The sequence below is a fragment of the Pseudophryne corroboree genome, chromosome 2 (assembly GCF_028390025.1).
Source record: "Pseudophryne corroboree isolate aPseCor3 chromosome 2, aPseCor3.hap2, whole genome shotgun sequence".
NCBI classification, from domain to species: domain Eukaryota; kingdom Metazoa; phylum Chordata; class Amphibia; order Anura; family Myobatrachidae; genus Pseudophryne; species Pseudophryne corroboree.
The window spans coordinates 871,621,807-871,642,786 of NC_086445.1; the positions used below are offsets into that span (position 1 = coordinate 871,621,807).

General features: G+C 44.7%; 1 protein-coding gene across 20 annotated transcripts in view; it reads right to left on the reverse strand.

Annotated features, from left to right (window-relative positions):
• Positions 1 to 20,980, reverse strand: part of MYO18A (myosin XVIIIA) — a 597,092-nt gene that overhangs the window by 136,608 nt on the left and 439,504 nt on the right. For all 20 annotated transcript variants that reach the window (XM_063955930.1, XM_063955929.1, XM_063955931.1 and 17 more), the window contains 3 exons: positions 20,216 to 20,305; positions 12,072 to 12,191; positions 7,698 to 7,809 (listed from right to left, as the gene is read on the reverse strand). In XM_063955930.1, coding sequence (XP_063812000.1) covers positions 7,698 to 7,809; positions 12,072 to 12,191; positions 20,216 to 20,305 — 322 coding nt within the window. The remainder of the gene's footprint in view (positions 1 to 7,697; positions 7,810 to 12,071; positions 12,192 to 20,215; positions 20,306 to 20,980) is intronic.

The window sequence follows — 20,980 nt, forward strand, 5'->3', positions numbered from 1 at the left end:
AGGGCCCCTGTGTCTATCAGGACCTAGCCCGGCTGTCTTTGACAGCGTGGTTCTTGAAGCTTCCGTCTTAAGGGCTAAAGGGTTTTCTGAGGCGGTCATTCAAACTATGTTGTGAGCCCGGAAACCGGCTTCGGCTAGGATTTACTATAGGGTCTGGCATTCTTACTTTGTTTGGTGCGCATCTCACGATTATGACGCTTCCAAGTTTAGTATAGCCAAGTTGTTGGCTTTTCTTCAGTAGGGCCTGGACTTAGGCCTGCGTCTGGCCTCCCTCAAGGTTCAAATATCTGCCTTGTCGGTGTAGTTTCAGAGAAAAATTGTGACCTTACCTGATGTGCATACCTTTACTCAGGGTGTGTTGCATATCCAACCTCCCTATGTCCCGCCTGTTGCTCCTTGGGACTTGTCGGTGGTTTTGGAGGCGTTACAAGAGTCTCCGTTTGAACCTCTTGGTTCAGCTGGTCTTAAGTGGCTTTCCCTTAAGGTGGTGTTTCTGCTGGCTATTGCCTCAGCTAGAAGAGTGTCGGATTTGGGTGCCTTGTCCTGTAGTTCCCCATATCTGATATTTCACCGTGACCGGGCGGTTCTTAGGACTCGTCCCGGATATTTACCTAAGGTGGTTTCTTCGTTCCACCTTAACCAGGAGATTGTGGTTCCGGCACTTGTTTCTCCTGATCTGTCTTCCAAAGAGCGGTCTTTGGATGTGATACGGGCTCTCCGTATCTATGTGAAGAGAACTGCTTCTATTAGGAAATCTGATTCTCTCTTTGTGCTGTTTGGATTTCACAAACGGGGCTGGCCTGCTCATAAGCAAACTTTGGCCAGATGGATTAGAATGGTGATTGCACATGCTTATGTGAGGGCTGGCCTCTCGGCTCCTGCTCACATTACGGCCCATTCTACTCGGTCTGTGGGACCTCTTGGGCGGCCCGCCGTGGTGCGACCCTTGAACAATTGTGCAAGGCAGCTACGTGGTCCTCTGTGAACATGTCCATAAGGTTCTATGCCTTCGATACTGCCGCTTCCCAGGATGCTTCCTTTGGACGCAGGGTTCTTGTGCCCACTACAGTGCATCCCCTCCCATAAGGAACTGCTTTAGGACATCCCCTATGTCTATCGTTGTGGAGCCCAGTGTACCACGCAGCAGAAAACGAGTTTTCTGGTAAGAACTTACCTTTGTTAAAACTCTTTCTGCGAGGTACACTGGGCTCCACAAGGCACCCACCCTGACGCACTTAGCTTCTTTGGGTTGGTATGGCATTAGCCGCTGACACTTCTCCTGTCGTGAGAGTGTGGTGTATGTGGCTACTAACTGTTGTCGTCTCTTTTCCTGCTACTGCATTGGGCTGATTAACTAAAAACTGAGCTCCTGTGCAGGGAGGTGGGGTTATAGAGGAGGCGGCGCTATGCATTCTGGGAACAGTCAAAGCTTTTCAGCTTGTTGGTGCCTCGGATCAAGATCCTACTCTACACCCCTATGTCTATCCTTGTCTATCCAAATTCAGTGTACCTCGCAGAAAGAGTTTTAACAAAGGTAAGTTCTTACCATAAAACTCGTTTTTTCACCTACAAAGTAGCAGCACAATGGAACTTTGTGTGAGGAAAGCCGTGGCGGCTGCATGGGAGCCCTTTGTACACAGATTCAGACTCAGTCGCACACAGATATTCCAATATTGCATATTAAATTGATCAGTGAAAGCTAGCAATGTAGTTTGATGCTCCCAGTTTTATTTAAATGAGTAAGACGTACATTTTGAGCAAAAAAGACGCATGGTGAGGAAAAAGTTGCAGAGGACCCAGCGCTCCAAAAGGGGCTATTTCACGCGGCTGAAGCAACAGTGTAAAAGGATACATCTGTATTGCTATTAAGAGTGACATCCCAGAGAATGACTATACAGTGAAAATGAATGAGTTTATGTAAAAGCACTTGCTGGGAGCCCGTCTCAGTGAAGAACTACAAGCAGACAGATGGTTTACGCTAGCACTCTGCTTTCTGGTTTTGTGTCTTTGCACAGTATGTACATGGCTGATGGCGGGCGCATGCATCAGTGGGGGCGGGGGGCGAAGGAGAGGGATCCGGAGGATTATACGGTAAGTAGCTCATATAAGGAAATAACCTATTCTCCGGAAACCTGTTGACCAGAGAGGAAAACAGCTGAGAGGCAGTACTGTGTATGTTTGTCCTCACCATCTACCCTCTCTGCAGTTTTCCCACTGTCCAAACCATGCCCTGCCTCCTAAAGATGGGGAAGGGATCACTGATGGAATTGTCAGAGTAACATCAGCGAAGAACTATTCTGATATGAGGCACAGTTATAGATCTCCTCCCATCAGAGATCCCTACCCATCTTTAAGAGGCAGACCCCATCAGAAAGCTTCCCCAAAGTGAGCAATCGACAAAGCGTGACCAGGTCTGTTGTTATGTGACGGATATAGAGCTCAGCCAAAAGCGCCCCACTGCTAGGCTAGCAGTGGAGCACTATTGGCTAAGCTCTGTATCGGTCACATGACTACGCTGGTTATGCTGTGCCGAAGGCTCACTCCGTGAAAGCGATCTGATTGGTCCCATCAGAGTAGGGATGGCCATCGATGGCACATAACAGTCTGCAACAGAACCATTGATGGTTTCACCCACCAATGGTCATCCATGCTTAACTATTCATTGGCCTGTGGGCCAATCGGAGCCTGATGGCGAGGCTTCGTGGGTGCATCAGGAGACGGAGCTAGGCTCTGTGTCCTAGGTCCTTGTAATGAACCCCACCCCCCGAAAAAAAAACACCATTGGGTGTTACTGTACCACCGATGGCTGGTTCTCCCACATCAATGGCAAGAGTAAACAACATCGGGCATAGACCATCAAATATTTTGAATCAATGATGGCCATCCCTACATTAGAGTGCCAGGCGGAATGTAAAAAGAGCTGAGTGGAGTGTCCCCGAAATTGATCTTGGGGAGAATACTGCTCAAGGCAAAGGTGACTCTTTGGAGAAGGTAAAACAAATTTTATAAGCTATAAGTTATAAGAAATGTGGCGTATAAACTAGTACCGAATATGACATAAAATATCTAGCTAAAGCACTGTACAGTCACAACGTCACAGATAATGGTGGTCATTCAGAGTTGATCGCAGCCAGCAACTTTTTGCTGCTGCTGCGATCAACTAGTCCACGCCTATGGGGAGAGTGTATTTTAGCTTAGCAGGGCTGCGATCGCTTGTGCAGCCCTGCTAAGCTGAAAAAAAAATCACACAAAACAAGACCAGCCCTATACCTACTTACCCTGTGCGATGGATCCAGCGATGATGGGCTCGGCTTTGACGTCACTTCTCCGCCCTCTGTTCTCCTGGGCATGCCTGTGTTTTACTCACCACTCCCCGAAACGGCTCCAAACGGTCCGGATCCGCCCTGCACCGCCCTCTTCCTGTCAATCTTCTTTGCGGTCCGTCCTGCGACCGCTTTTTTCTTAAGCCACGAAGAAACCCGGCGACAGGGCAACGTCACGCACGCGCACTGCGGCCGCTGCGCATGCGCATTCCACACCCGTTCGCACCACAGAGATAAACCGCTGCGTGCAAACGGGTCAGAATGACCCCCAATATCAAGTGCAATTATCTTGCACATAAACCCTAAAGTACAAATGCCAGCACAAACATATCTTATGTCATAGATGGGTTTTAAGTCTACAATACAAAATGGTCCTAGCTCTTTATAATATATATATTCAAATTCATATGTACTTATACCATGACAGAATGTGCAAATTCGCATAGACAGTAATATTAGCTATTAATTATAAACTAGGTAATTGCAATCTGCACGTAGAAAATTATTATTTTTCTTCGATTCACATTTCCGCAAATAAATTTTGTATATGTATGTATGTTGAATATTTATGTTTTTAGTGGGTCTTTTTTTATGGGGAAAAAACTTACATTTTAGGTTCAGTGGTCTGTGACATGTCTGGTGGGCTTATTACATAAAGATCGATTAGGTTCAAATTGTACCTAATGTATTGGTTAAATAGAATATTTCGGAGAGAATAGTTTGCAAAAAAAATCAGATTCATCTTAGCAGTGGCAAGGTGAGGTATCATGTAGTTCTATAAGTCTTGCTGAACTAAAAGTCTAAGCAAGTGTTGCTAGTTGGCAAGGTACAGATGTGACCTCATACAAAAATCCTTTTTGCGCCATACTGCGCAAGATGTCTGCTGCGACCAACGGGTGCAATTCCTATGCTGTATACTTTTTACTCAATTTTGTGTCTGACATTGCTTTTAGCGCACTAAGGGCCTAATTCAGTAAGGATTACAAATTCTGCTAAGTAGCAGAATTTGCAATCCTTGTGATCGCATGCTTGGGGACGACCATCGCTGGGCAAGGCCGCCCAGCAAAATGACCGCCGTGCCCCCCTTCACCTTCACCAAGCAGAAATTGCGACCGCACCACAATTTGTGCTTGATCGTAGAAAGTAGGGTTGCCTCCTGCCAGCGCAGCTTGGCTGTGTCCAAGGGAGGCCCACCGCCATCTTTCTGATCGCGGCAGCTGCGTGTGATGCCACGGCCACACCACACCTCCCGTTTGCATGACGCCACCCCCGTTTCCCCACCTATTGCGATCCAGTCCTAAGTACTTTGGAATAGTGTTTTGCAGCAAAAAAGAATTGGTATATAGTTGCAGATGAAGCATACCCATGCATGGCGCGGGTCACTGGTATCAGACCTGCCCATTGCCTTTTTATCCTAGACTGAGTACTTTATCCTCAATTTTGCATCTTAGGGCCTAATTCAGATCTAATCGCAGCAACAAATTTGTTAGCAAATAGTCAAAACCATGTGCACTGCAGGGGGGGCAGATATAGTAACATAGGCCCTCATTCCGAGTTGTTCGCTCGCTAGCTGCTTTTAGCAGCAGTGCAAATGCTAAGCCGCCACCCTCTGGGAGTGTATCTTAGCTTAGCAGAAGTGCGAACGAAAGGATCGCAGCTCTGCTACAAAAAAAGATTGTGCAGTTTCAGAGTAGCTCCAGACTTACTCCTAGCTAGCGATCACTTTAGACTGTTAAGTTCCTGTTTTGACGTCACAAACACGCCCTGCGTTCGGCCAGCCACTCCCCCGTTTCCCTTGGCACACCTGCGTTTGTATCTGCGTTTTTCTGCACACTCCCGGAAAACGGTCAGTTACCTCCCAGAAACGCCCCTTTCCTGTCAATCACTCACCGATCAGCAGTGCGACTGAAAAGCGTCGCTAGACCTTGTGTGAAACTGCATTGGCTTTTTGTGAAAGTACGTCGCGTGTGCACACTGCGTGCCATACGCATGCGCAGAAGTGCCGATTTTTAGCCTGATCGCTGCGCTGCGAACAACGGCAGCTAGCGATCAACTCGGAATGACCCCCTAAGTAACATAGTAATTGAGGTTGAATAGAGGCAAAATGCCCATCGTGTTCAACCTGTATTCTGTATTAAGTTGAGTTGATTATAATGTACCTGCTGAAGTAATGTTTTATGACTAGTTAACAACTATAAATCATGTTACACCCGGATTTTCAACGTCAGTATTTTAAACGTTATAACCTTGGTTATCATTTTCAATCAGAAATTTATCCAATCCTTTTTAAATGCATTTACAGAGTCCGCCCATTACCACCTTCCCTGGCAGGGAATTCCAAATCCTTATTGCCCTAACAGTGAAGAAACCTTTCCTCCGTTGCGTACGGAATTTTCTCTCCTCCAGCCTCAGCGAGTGCCTACGTGTCCTAAACAGAGTTCTTTTAATAAATAATTCCTCTGATTACTCTTTGTAATGTCCCATTACATATTTGAAGATATTAATAATGTCTCCTCTTAGACGCCTCTTTTCCAGAGTATACATATTCAACCTAGTAAGCCTTTCCTCATAATCCAGTCCCTCAAGCCCTTTAATCAATTTAGTAGCTCGCCTTTGAACTTTTTCGAGTTCACCGATATCTTTTTTATACAGTGGTGCCCAAAACTGAACACAATATTCCAGGTGCGGACGTACCAATGATTTGTACAACGGCAGAATTACATCCTCGTCCCTTGTCTCAATTCCCCGTTTTATGCACGCTAGCACCTTACTTGCCTTCTTTACTGCGCTTTGACATTGTATGCGGTTATTAAGCCTATTATCAATTAGTACCCCCAAATCTTTTTCCAATACTGTTACCCCTAGACTTTCCCCATTTAATATGTAGGATGCAAGTTTGTTTTTAGTCCCGAAATGCATAAACTTGCATTTTTCTATATTGAACCTCATTCCCCATTTAGACACACAGATTTCAAGTTTAGATAAGTCATTCTGCAGAGACTCCACAACCATGTATTAGATTTGGGTGAGGTGTGTTCAAACTGAAATCTAAATTGCAGTGCAAAAATAAAGCAGCCAGTATTTACCCTGCACAGAAACAAAATAACCACCCAAATCTAACTCTCTCTGCACATGTTATATCTGCCCCCCGTGCAGTGCACATGGTTTTGCCCATTAGTTAACAAATTTGCTGCTGCGATCAGGTCTGAAATTAGGCCCTTTGTTTGCTTGTAGTGTACTAGTTACTTAGACTTGGCACAATTGAGGATATGTGAATGTGGACATATCTATATGCTGGGAATTTCAAAAAGACAAATATTTCTCACCTTTTCTCAAAAGAATTAAGGGGAGTACACACGGAGAGATCCGTGCTTACAATCTAAGCAATCTGACGAGATTGCTTATAAGTTAAGCACGGATCTCTCTGTGTGTTTGCCCCATAGTGATAACGATGCGCGGCCCCACGCATCGCTATCGCCGGTGCTAGATTGGCCACAATCTAGCTGGTCACTCATTTCACCCGCTGGGTGAAATGAGCACCCCCCCGTCTACCACCCTCGCTCACATCACGCTATGTTCTGAGCGGGGGAGAGATGTGTGCTGTGCGGTCTGTGATAGATCGCTCAGCACACATCTCTCCCCGTGTGTACTGCCCATTAGATGAATAAGGAAGATTTAAGAATGTATTTATTGTTTATTTGGTGTGAAAAGTGAAAGCTTGCCCAGTGATTAGTGATGAGTGCCGCCACTGCCCTTACATTTCCTTGCCTTATACATGAAGCATGACACTGGCAGACACACTGATCATTATTAGGATATACAAGGTGGCCTTTGAATTCAGTATAACACACACTTCACACCAATGCTAAATTCAGGCTTACAGCCCAAGCCAAGTCAGCAGCTTCCAGCCATAATAAATGGGCGTAAGCCGGGCACTTTAGGTTCCCTATTGCTTCTGGAGACACGTATGGCCTAATTTGCTGCGTTGAAAAGCCGTTACTCTGGGGGTTATTCAGGTTTGTTAGCAAACCAAAAAAGCAAGAAAATGGACAAAACCATGTTGCGCTGCAGGTGGGGCAGGGGCAGATGTAACAAGTGCAGGCAGATTTCAATTTGGGTGGGTTATAGTATTTCTGTGCAAGAGTAAATACTGGCTACTTAATTTTTAAACTGCCATTTAGATTTTAGTTTGAACACACCCCACTTAAATGTAACTCTCTCTGCACATTACATCTGCCCCACCTGCAGTGCAACATGGGTTTGTCCATTAGTGTGCTTTTTTGGTTTTCTAACCAACCTGAAAAAGGCTCTCAATCCTTATTGGACCTTAGCCCGAAAACAGCTTGTATGAAGAGTAATACAAGTTAAACTTACCAGAATCGTCGTCATCCATCTCTCCATTTAGTTCTGCTGCTCGGATCAGCCTGGCCTCCATGACTTCCACTTCCATAGATTCCATCTGTTTCTTAAGAGCATCGTATTTAGCCTAGACATGAGGACATCTCATTAATGCACACATTGATGAGCATATGTTCCTATGAAGCTTTACAGTCTTTGCAAAAAGTAGATTTGGTTTCAATTTTAAGACTTCAGGGAAAAAAATAATCAAAATCCTGTAGGAAACAAGTAATGCTTTAATATCAACAACAACAAACAAATGTAAGTAACACTTCTTTTACGACGTTCAGAAACAGATGAGAATAGTAAATCCTGAAGGTCACTGACAGTGGCCGCTAAACCAGTGTCGGACTAGGGCATGAAGGGTCCACCGGGGAATACATTTATAGGGGCCCATATTTAGGGGGTTTGGCCAGTCTCCAGAGGGGTGTGGCCAGCTACCACAGTGATTTGGCTAACCATTAGAGAGTTAATAGTATAGTAAAGCATAGTAAATACTGCTAGCGCATGCATAATAATGTACCAGATTAATAGCAGCAATGCACTGTAGAAAATACACCCTAGTCCTGTGCAGTATAAGGAAACATATGTATAATGTATAATTCAAGTGCATAATCTAGAACCTGATCCCTAGAAAATTAGGTGGGCCCCTAGGGTAGTGGGGCCCACTGGAGATTTCCCCTGTACCCCTGTGGGCCAGTTCAACCCTGCGCTACACACATCTGTGTTAAGCCAAATCACTCACAAAGAAACAAGAGTCACGGTGAACAGATCGCTACAGTTCAATAAAGTAGATGGTTACTGCAAGTGCATAGATAAGAAGCATGAATCATAAAGAAAAAAATGAACAGCGTTAAACAGATTCACATAAGCCACATAAACGCCTAAGCACCTAAACTGGTCAAAGATGGACAATTCTGATTTGTAATGTACAGATGATCCACCTCTTATTGCACTTGCAACACGTGCATGAGAACTTTTTTTCTTATTCAATATAATTTGATACTGTATGCCAGATCCCAAAGGGCATGAAGTATCTAAGGGGTTTATGCACTAAGCCTTGGAGAGAAACTAAGTGGCCGGAGATAAAGTACCAGACAATAAGCTCCTAACTGTCATTTTTCAAACACAGCCTGTAACATGGCAGTTAGAAGCTGATTGGTTGGTACTTTATCTCTGTCCACTTTATTTCTCTCCAAGGCTTAGTACATAGACCCCAAAGTTTTTAAAGGTAAAAGTGGCTTTATACATGAAACACAATTTGCGTTCACTGCAGCATAAGGAAATACCCCTGTCATTATGACTAAGGGGGTTATTCAGGTTTGTTAGCAAATTAAAAAAAGTTAGCAATTGGGCAAAACCATGTTGCACTGCAGGTGGGGCAGATATAACATGTGCAGAGAGAGTTAGATTTGGCTGGGATATATTGTTTCTATGCAGGGTAAATACTGGATGCCTAATTTCTCAATTTCGATTTCAATTTGAACACGCCCCACCCAAATCTAACTCTGTGCACGTTACATTTGCCCCAAATGCAGTGCATTTTGGTTTGCTAACAAACCTGAATAACCCCCTAAATATGTATATGTGGTCCACTTTATGGGAATACTTTAAAAGTACTGGTCTAACACAAATGGACTCTGTTATTCATAGAACATATGCCCAGGGCCGGTGCAAGATTCCTCTGCACCCTAGGCAAAATTTCAGCCTACCAATACCCACTTCACAACTCCTTAGGGAGGCAGAGTCTTATAAGTTCCACAGCCACTGCCTACATTAAGTACAACTGTGACTCAGTGGCGCTCCCCAGATCACAGCGCCCTAGGCAGCTGCCTAAAGCTGTCTAATGGTAGAGCCGGCCCTGCATTTACTGTACCTGTGGTTTCTCTAAGGAAGGATATCAGTTCCACTAATGCTTCCTTTTAGGCAAGTTTCTGAAACTTTTTTAGATTAGGTCTTCAAAAAAAAAAAAAAAAGTGTCATAATATTTCTATCCCTGCTTTGTGTTTTTTATAGGATAACAGGAAAATTCCCATTTACTGCATCTGCTGTGTTGATGAGGGGAGGAGGCTGCCCCAATAAAGGCAAACATGAAAAAAGCTATTATCCATGCTTCAATAGGATTTTAGAAGCACAAAGCATTGGCTTATGTAGTAATGACGCAATACACCTATCTCGTAGTATGCAAATGAGACAATAATAGTGTTAGGAGGTTAGTCCTTCACACTGTAAGTAGTACCGAAACTCTGTACAAGGTATGAGCAAACTCACTCAGTGGTGTCTGCTTCCTTTTTGTAACATCGTCAGCCCACTGGGCCCTGGGCCCATTCCCAACCTTAATGCTGCATTATCCACTCCTAGACACTAGGCCACACCCAAAACTATTCTATTGTTAAATGATTATTACATATAAATACGATTAACAGGGAGTTCATAGTAGATGTAAGGGTATAAGAAGACATAGGGTAACAGACTAGCAGTCTACTGAGGGATGCGTTCTGCAACACACTTATCAATAACTTAACAAAGAGATGTAAACTCTTATTATAAGTGCAGACTCACACATTCATCTCTAAATATTTCCATTACACAAAAAAAACAGGGCTAGAGAGCCTTTCACTTATTATAAAGACCAGTTTTATTTTCCGCACAAGTAAGAATTCAAGCCCCTTAATCTAAATGGTAAATAGATAATTATGGAAATGTAATTGTGTCGCCATTAGTGAAACAAATGACAGACATTAATGCAATGGTCCTGAAAGCAATAGAGGATTATTTTCTTCCGCGGGATACAAACATGCACTCCAGAGTGACTGAGAACAAACTGCAATTTGATAGAGGGAAACCCAACACGCAGCATCCGTATAAGAATGAAGGCTGCCCGTTCTTTCCACGGAGCTACACTTAGGAATGTGAAAAGAACACTTTTCTCACATTAATACTGGCAGACAAAACAAGTCTGAAGTGTTCTTTAGACACAAGAGGCACTCGGACCAGTGAGCTTGCTGCCAACCTCTTCCTCTCTCTATCCCAGCCTTACAAGTAATCGGTATTATTAGAAATGTCGGCAAAGCATTTGCCATGGAATGATGACAACACATACACAAAAGAAGTGATCGCAAAGAAAAACCTCAGCACTCCCGAGACGGTGGTAATGCATTAGCCGCACAACCCTTCTTCCCAGACAAGCGCTGTGCGATAGGCTCGTGAGGCCCACTTTGCATGGTAAAATCTTACAAGTGAATGTGTCCAAAAGACAGGGGATCCATTTCTAGCATAAACCAGATGGTCCGACAGAAGCTTTTCATAACAACCTGCACAGAAGTATACTCCAAAAGGTATGTACGGAGGATGAGAGACTCTTTTAAATGTGTGAAGAGACTTTGAAGAACCATCTGTCCATTTTGTAAACAGATATATATATATATTTTTTTTTTAAATATAGATGTAGATATTTCTGCATACAGAAAAGGATTATGCTTTTTTTTTTTTAAATCTCTAGTAATGTGCAGGGTTGCAAAACTTCCAGAACAATTAGCAATGGCACAACAAAGCTACAGGGTGCAGCCATCACTTCACCGCTTTCTGCTTGTTCTACAAGTATTTCGGCATAATAATTGGTTCTCTGTATGGAACGATACTGCTATGTATACGTGTATGTATATATATATATATATATATATATATATATATATATATATGTGTGTAGTGTGACTGTAATATAAAATTCTGATGCTTATACTGTATCTGGGGCACTCTGATGTCATCACTTCAGTGCTCATCAGCAAAATGTATAAGAAACAATGCACAGCCTCCTGTAAATTAAATGAAGGATATAAGAAGTCACTTCAGACTCCTGTGACCTATATAAAAACTGACGATAGCAGCCTTGTGTCTTTATATGGTCCTGGCAGTCACGCGTGATATCTATACGCACAGTAGGGAACACATATTCACGTACATAAAGAGTATTTACACAAATGCATATTCTCACTGTGCGACTTAAAGCTTAACCCTGTAACGAGCAAACATTAGCTTAGAAATGCAGCATGCGGCAAATGTATAGCAGTGTAAATGGTTTTAAATTAATAATATTTGTATTTCAGTATGAGAAGAGATACAGGACCCTGGGTAAGGCCATTAGTTATTATGATAAAAAGTAGAATGCCCTTATAAGGTGCTCTAAAGGGTAGCAATAAGACAAACAAAGTGGGCTAAGGAGTTAGCGACTTGGCCTTTGCATCCGTTAGATCATATTCCAAAAGATAAGAGGGAGATAGATGACTTGCCTGGGAGCACAGACATTGTTGGCACAGCGCATGGAGGGGATTGAATAGACAGACGTTTTACCTGCAGATCCTTCATGTCCTTCTCTACCCGCAGCCTATCACCCGTCTCTGTCTCCAGCAGCTGGGAGGCAGATTCTCCTGTGTTTCTCTCGTCTGTTAGATCAGAATTCAGCTCTGTGATCTAAAAGCAAATTAGCACATGGCATGGTCAGCTCTCCCCAAAACAAAATATCAAAATATCCTTTTGTCTTGCAAAGTGTGGTTACAGGGCTCATTTATTTGTTCAATCAAACAGCGGCATTCTAACAAAACCTCATGGCTACAGTATACTTCACAATTCTTATATTTTGTGCGTGCAAGTACCATTGTGGTTATGATATGAGACCACAACAAAGATACACAACGCACGAGCTTCATATGATGTCATGGAGGGGTACATAAACATGACAGTATCACGCCATACACTATAACGTTGTGCTGTGATACACATATACTATTCTATAAAACTGTACAATGCTTACGTTGGTTCAGAAGGGCAACAGGGTTTAGGAAATTGTATACGTGCCATTGTGTATGCGTAACAATGTCCGTGGAAGTAAAAACAGCAAAGGCACAATGTCAAAAAGTTAAACGCACACTCAGCACATTCTAATACAAAGAATAGAATAAAGCAATCCAAAAATACAAGCAAGGAAATGTGAGTGGGGAAATAAAGTAGAAACACATACACCTAGACACTCCTTCCAGTCCCAGAACCATTAGTTATTTTACAGTTGTTATTTTTTTTAAATAGTTATTTCTGCAGCGCCAGCATATTCCGTTACGCTTTACAACTTCTGCTGAATGAGCTCAAATATTGAGATAGATAGATAGACAAACAGACATACAGACTACATTGACAAAATAAGAATTTACTTACCGATAATTCTATTTCTCGGAGTCCGTAGTGGATGCTGGGGTTCCTGAAAGGACCATGGGGGATAGCGGCTCCGCAGGAGACAGGGCACAAAAGTAAAGCTTTTCCGATCAGGTGGTGTGCACTGGCTCCTCCCCCTATGACCCTCCTCCAGACTCCAGTTAGGTACTGTGCCCGGACGAGCGTACACAATAAGGGAGGAATTTTGAATCCCGGGTAAGACTCATACCAGCCACACCAATCACACCGTACAACTTGTGATCTAAACCCAGTTAACAGTATGATAACAAAAGGAGCCTCTGAAAGACGGCTTCCTACAACAATAACCCGATTTTTGTAACAATAACTATGTACAAGTATTGCAGAATAATCCGCACTTGGGATGGGCGCCCAGCATCCACTACGGACTCCGAGAAATAGAATTATCGGTAAGTAAATTCTTATTTTCTCTATCGTCCTAGTGGATGCTGGGGTTCCTGAAAGGACCATGGGGATTATACCAAAGCTCCCAAACGGGCGGGAGAGTGCGGATGACTCTGCAGCACCGAATGAGAGAACTCCAGGTCCTCTTTTTGCCAGGGTATCAAATTTGTAGAATTTTACAAACGTGTTCTCCCCCGACCACGTAGCTGCTCGGCAGAGTTGTAATGCCGAGACCCCTCGGGCAGCCGCCCAAGATGAGCCCACCTTCCTTGTGGAATGGGCATTTACATATTTTTTTTGCTGTGGCAAGCCTGCCACAGAATGTGCAAGCTGAATTGTACTACAAATCCAACGAGCAATAGTCTGCTTAGAAGCAGGAGCACCCAGCTTGTTGGGTGCATACAGGATAAACAGCAAGTCAGATTTCCTGACTCCAGCCGACCTGGAAACTATATTTTCAGGGCCCTGACAACATCCAGCAACTTGGAGTCCTCCAAGTCCCTAGTAGCCGCAGGTACCACAATAAGCTGGTTCAGGTGAAACGCTGACACCACCTTAGGGAGAAACTGGGGACGAGTCCACAGCTTTGCTCTGTCCGAATGGACAATCAGATATGGCTTTGTGAGATAAAGCCGCCAATTCTGACACTCGCCTGGCCGAGGTCAGGACCAACAGCATGGTCGCTTTCCATGTGAGATATATCAAATCCACAGATTTGAGTTGTTAAAACCAATGTGATTTTAGGAATCCCAAACTACGTTGAGATCGCCCAGTGCCACTGGAGACATCAAAAAGGGGGTTGTATATGCAGTACTCCCTTAACAACTTCTGGACTTCAGGAACTGAAGCCAATTTCTCTCTGGAAGAAAATCGACCGGTCGAAATTTGAACCTTAATGGACCCCAATTTGAGACCCATATACACTCCTGTTTGCAGGAAATGTAGGAATTAACCTAGTTGAAATTCTTCCGTGGAGCCTTCCTGGCCTCACACCATGGAACACATTTTCACCTAAGCAGTGATAATGTTGTGCGGTCACCTCCTTCCTGGCTCTGACCAGGGTAGGGATGACCTCTTCCGGAATGCCTTTTTCCCTTAGGATCCGGCGTTCACCCGTCAACGCGGCTGCGGTAAGTCATGGAACAGACATGATTCTTGCTGAATCAAGATCCTTTCTAGTATCTCTTGAAGTTCCGGGTACCAAGTTCTTCTTGGCCAAACCGGAGCCACGAGTATAGTTCTTACTCCTCTCCTTCCTATCATTCTCCATACACTGGGTATGAAAGGCAGAGGAGGGAACACATACACCGACTGGTACACCCACGGTGTTACCAGAGCGTCCCAGCTATTGCCTGAGGGTCTCTAGACCTGGCGCTTCATGTGGGACGCCATCATAACCACCTTTGGTCTTTCCCAACGGTTTACAAACATGTGGAAACTTCCAGATGAAGTTCCCACTTTTCCGGGTGGAATTCATTCATGCTGAGGAAATCTTCCTAGTTGTCCACTCCCGGAATGAACACTGCTGACAGTGTTATCACATGATTTTTCGCCCAGCGAAGAATCCTTGCTGTCATTGCCCTCCTGCTTCTTGTGCCGCCCCGTCTGTTTACGTGGGCGATTGCCATGATGATGTCCTACTGGATCAGCACCGGTTGACTTTGAAGCAGAGGTCTTCCTAGGCTCAGAGCATCGTAAATTGCCCTTAGCTCCAGTATATTCATGTGGAGAGAAATCTCCAGACTTGACCACACTTCCTTGGAAATTTCTTCCCTGTGTGACTGTTCCCCAGCCTCTCAGGCTGGCATCCGTGGTCACCAGAACACAGTCCTGAATGCTGAATGTACTGCCCTCTAGAAGATGAGCACTCTGCAGCCCCCACAGAAGAGACACCCTTGTCCTTGGAGACAGGGTTATCCGCTGATGCATCTGAAGATGCGATCCGGACCATTCGTCCCGCAAATCCCCCTGAAAAGTTTTTGCGTGAGATCTGCCGAATGGAATCGCTTCGTAAGAAGCCACCATTTTTCCCAGGACTCCTGTGCATTGATGCACTGATACTTGGCCTGGTTTTAGGAGGTTTCTGACTAGGTCGGATAACTCCCTGGCTTTCCCCTCCAGGAGAAATACCTCTTTCTGGACTATGCCCAGAATCATTCCTAGGAACAGCAGACGTATCATCGGAAAACAGCTGCGATTTTTGGAATATTTAGAATCCACTCGTGCTGTCGTAGAACTACTTTAGATAGTTCTTTTCCGACCTCCAACTGTTCTCTGGAAACTTGCCCCTTTCAGGATATCGTCCAAGTAAGGGATAATTAAGATGCCTTTCTTCTTTTAAGAATCATCTTTTCGGCCATTACCTTGGTAAAGGCCCGGGGTGCCGTGGATAATTCAACGGCAGCGTCTGAAACTGATATTGACAGTTCTGTATCACGAACCAGAGGTACCCTTGTTGAGAAGGGCAAATTTGGACATGGAGGTAATCCTTGATGTCCAGGGACACCATATAGTCCCCTTTTTTCCGGTTCTCTATCACTGCTCTGAGTGACTCCATCTTGATTTGAACCTTTTTATGTAAGTGTTCAAAGATTTCAGATTTAGACTATGTCTCACCAAGCCGTCTGGCTTCAGTACCACAATATAGTGTGGAAGACTAATACCCTTTTCCTTGTTGTAGGAGGGGTACTTTGATTATCACCTGCTGGAAATACAGCTTGTGAATTTTTTCCCAATACTGCCTCCCTGTCGGAGGGAGCCGTTGGTAAAGCAGGCTTCAGGAACCTGCGAGGAAAAAATGTCTCGACTCTCCAATCTGTACCCCTGGGATAATACTTGTACGATCTAGGGGTCAACTTGCGAGTGATCCCACTGCGCGCTGAGACTCTTGAGACTACCCCCCCACCTCACCTGAGTCCGCTTGCACGGCCCCAGCGTCACGCTGAGGACTTGGCAGACGCGGTGGAGGGCTTCTTTTCCTGGGAAGGGGCTGCCTGCTGCAGTCTACTTCCCTTTCCTCTATGTCTGGGCAGATATGACTGGCCTTTTGCCCGCTTGCCCACATGGGAAACGGAAGGATTGAGGCTGAAAAGACAGTGTCTTTTTCTGCTGAGATGTAACTTGGGGTAAAAAGGTTGGATTTCCCAGCTGTAGCCGTGGCCCCCAGGTCCGATGGACCGACCCCAAATAACTCCTTCCCTTTATACGGCAATACTTCCATGTGCCGTATGGGATCTGTATCACCTGACCACTGTCGTGTCCATGACATCTTCTGGGAGATATGGACAACGCACTTATCTTGATGCCAGAGTGCAAATATCCCTCTGTGCATCTCGCATACATATATATAGAATGCATCCTATTAAATGCTCTATATCAATAAAATATTTTTAGTCAGGGAATTCGACCAAGCCAACCCAGCACTGCATCTCCAGGCTGATGGCGATCGCTGGTCGCAGTATAACCACCGTATGTGTGTATATACTTTTTAGGATATTTTTCCAGCTGCCTATCAGCTGGCTCCTTGAGGGCGGCCGTATCTGGAGACGGTAACGCCACTTGATAAGCGTGTGAGCGCCTTATCCACCCTAAGGGGTGTTTCCCAACGCGCCCTAACTTCTGGCGGGAAAGGGTATAACGCCAATATTTGCTATCGGGGTAAACCCACGCATCATCACACACTTCATTTTATTTTATCTGATTCAGGAAAAACTACAGGTAGTTTTTTCACTCCCACATAATACCCTTTTTTGTGGTACTTGTAGTATCAGAAATATGTAACACCTCCTTCATTGCCCTTAACGTGTGGCCCTAATGAGGAATACGTTTGTTTATTCACCGTCGACACTGGATTCAGTGTCCGTGTCTGTGTCTGTGTCGACCGACTGAGGTAAATGGGCGTTTTTTTAAAAACCCCTGACGGTGTTTCTGAGACGCCTGGACCGGTACTAATTGTTTGTCGGCCGTCTCATGTCGTCAACCGACCTTGCAGCGTGTTGACATTTTCACGTAATTCCCTAAATAAGCCATCCATTCCGGTGTCGACTCCCTAGAGAGTGACATCACCATTACAGGCAATTTCTCCGCCTCCTCCAACATCGTCCTCATACATGTCGACACACACGTACCGACACACAGCACACACACCTGGAATGCTCTGACAGAGGACAGGACCCCACTAGCCCTTTGGAGAGACAGAGGGAGAGTTTGCCAGCACACACCAAAAAACGCTATAATTACATAGGGACAACCTTATATAAGTGTTTCTCCCTAATAGCATCTTTATATATATATTTATATCGCCAATTAGTGCCCCCCTCTCTGTTTAAACCCTGTTTGTGTAGTGCAGTGCAGGGGAGAGCCTGGGAGCCTTCTCTCCAGCCTTTCTGTGAGAGAAAAAATGGCGCTGTGTGCTGAGGAGATAGGCCCCGCCCCTTTTCCGGCGGGCTCGTCTCCCGCTCTTTAGTGAAGTTTGGCAGGGGTTAAATATCTCCATATAGCCTCTGGGGGCTATATGTGAGGTATTTTTAGCCAGTATATAGGTTTACATTTGCCTCCCAGGGCGCCCCCCCCCAGCGCCCTGCACCCTCAGTGACAGCGTGTGAAGTGTGCTGAGAGGAAAATGGCGCACAGCTGCAGTGCTGTGCGCTACCTTTAGAAGACTGTCAGAGTCTTCAGCCGCCGATTCTGGACCTCTTCTAACTTCAGCATCTGCAAGGGGGCCGGCGGCGCGGCTCCGGTGACCATCCAGGCTGTACCTGTGATCGTCCCTCTGGAGCTGATGTCCAGTAGCCAAGAAGCCAATCCATCCTGCACGCAGGTGAGTTCACTTCTTCTCCCCTCAGTCCCTCGTTGCAGTGATCCTGTTGCCAGCAGGACTCACTGTAAAATAAAAAACCTAAGCTAAACTTTCTCTAAGCAGCTCTTTAGGAGAGCCACCTAGAATTGCACCCTTCTCGGCCGGGCACAAAAATCTAACTGGAGTCTGGAGGAGGGTCATAGGGGGAGGAGCCAGTGCACACCACCTGATCGGAAAAGCTTTACTTTTGTGCCCTGTCTCCTGCGGAGCCGCTATCCCCCATGGTCCTTTCAGGAACCCCAGCATCCACTAGGACGATAGAGAAAAGTATTTGGACGCCTGATCATTACACTAACAGGGACTGTTATGACATTATATTCAAATGCATATACTTTAATATGGAGTTGGACCCCTTTTGCAGCTATAACAGCTTCCACTCTCCTTGGATGGCTTTCCACAAGATTTTGGAGTGTTGGAAGCATAGCATTGTCCTAAATGTCTTGGTATGCTGAAGCATTCCCTTCACTGGAGATGTGGGGCCTAACCCAAACCCTGAAAAACAGCCCCATACTATTATCACTCCCCCAAACTTCACAGTTGGCATAAAGCACTCAGGCAGGTAATATATTCTTGGCACTCGCCAAACCCCAAATCACCCATCTGGCAGGCAGACAGAGAAGAATGATTCATCACTCCACAGAACATTTCCACTGCTCCACAGTCCAGTGTCAGTGTGCTTTACACCACTCCATCCAATGCTTGGCATTGGACTTGGTGATGTGAGGCTTGCATGCAGCTGCTCGGCTATGGACACCCATTCCATTAAGCTCCCACCGCACAGTTTTTGTGCTTACTTTTATGCCAGTGAAAGCTCAGAACTCTTCAGCTATGGAATCCGCAGAGCACTGGCAACTTTTACACACCACGCACATTAGCAGGCGTTGACCCTGCTCTGTGATTTTACGTGGTCTTCCACATCGTGGCTGAGTTGCCGTTGTTTCTAAATGCTTCTACTTTCCAATAATATATCCCTTACAGTTGACCACTGAGTATCCACTAGGGATAAAATTTCACAAACCATCTTATTGCAAAGGTGGCAACGTACCACGCTTAAAGTCACTGAGCTTAGAATGACCCATTTTGTATCACAGATGTTTGCAATGGCTGTATGGCTAGGTGCTTCATTTTATACACATGTGGCAACAAGTCTGACTGAAACACCTGAATTCAATAATTAACAGGTGTGGCCAAATACTTTTGTCCATATAGTGTAGATAGGGCCTAATTCAGCATGGATAGTTAATCTGAGAAATTGTCTATGAGTAAAAAGGCACCGCCCTGCCAAAAAAGAAAAAACTCCCCATGCAAATTTGCAAATGCATCGCAGATCGCTATCCACTCGCAGATGCATACGCAAATTCTGGAACATCAAAGAGTTTTTGCCATTTGAGCAGAATAGGTCTGAGGCTGCCACTAATCTGTGACTGAGACGGTCTGGAAGTGGTCTGCGCTGACGTCAGAGACCCTGCCTGGACATGCCTGCGGTTTTTCTGACACACTCAGAAATGCCGGCTTCCTGTCAGTCAAACAGTGGCTGCATTGCGTTTATGATCTGTATGCATTTCCTGTTGCTAATACCCCTCGCGCATGCGCAATGCAAATGCTACCCATGCACAGTCATTCGATAATCGCTCCATTTGCAATTTCTCTACTTTGCCATCCATGCTGAATTAGGCCCATAGATAGGTAGGATAGAAATGACACACATTTGACAAGTAATTAGTATAAAATGAGTAAAGATACCATTTAGATATGTTATATCATTTTTACAGATTTCTGCAAGCTGCTTTCAAAAACACTACGACAAACAACATGATCATGCCATCTACACATAACACAAGTGTGGAACAAAATATTTCAAAAGGACATTTATCTGAAATATTTCTTTCAGATGCTTTAGTCAACTTAGTGGAAGTTTCCTTATGGGTATTGGAGTGAAAACTGAGAAAAGGTAAATAATATAAAACAGACGAGCAACGGAGTTGTGGCACCGTGTAAGAAGAGTTACCCTGCTCTCCAGACGATCGTTACTCAGTCGCAGCTCATTCCTCTCTTTCTCCACTTTGTCCAATCTGCTTTTCAGCTGTTGTATCTCCTCCTGCAGAAAGAAGACATACAGTCAACCATTACTCATCTGGCACCCAAATTCACCACATACTGTACATGAACACTTCAACTGTCTGAACAACTTGAACTAACAACAATGACATTGATGAGGTGTGCAGCACTCCACCAGGAATTCACAAGTCCCAGCTCTGTAGACTGAATAATTAACGTTCCACCTGCAGGAAGAGGTTCAGTTAGGACTCGTATATACAGCATGGGCAGTGAAAGAAACACCTGTTAAAAACATACGCTAGGTGCATTTGTTTACGGACGTGAACTGAATGTGCAATATGAATGCTGGTGTGTACAGGAACTTATGTTCTCCTGAATAGAACACCAGTAATTTGAACTATGGGTAACAGAAGTCTGCATAAAAAGCACCTTCCTAATACAAGCTTTTATGGAAATCTAAATGCATATATCATAACCGGTGATTCCATTACAAACCTTCACAGTTTTGATTAAATTTTACATTTTTGACTTAGGACATAGGTTCTCAAACTCGGTCCTCAGGAGCCCACACAGTGCATGTTTTGCAGGTAACCCAGAAGGTGCACAGGTGTATTAATTACTCACTGACACATTTTAAAAGGTCCACAGGTGGAACTAATTATTTAACTTGTGATTCTGTGAGGAGACCTGCAAAATATGCACTGTGTGGGGTCCT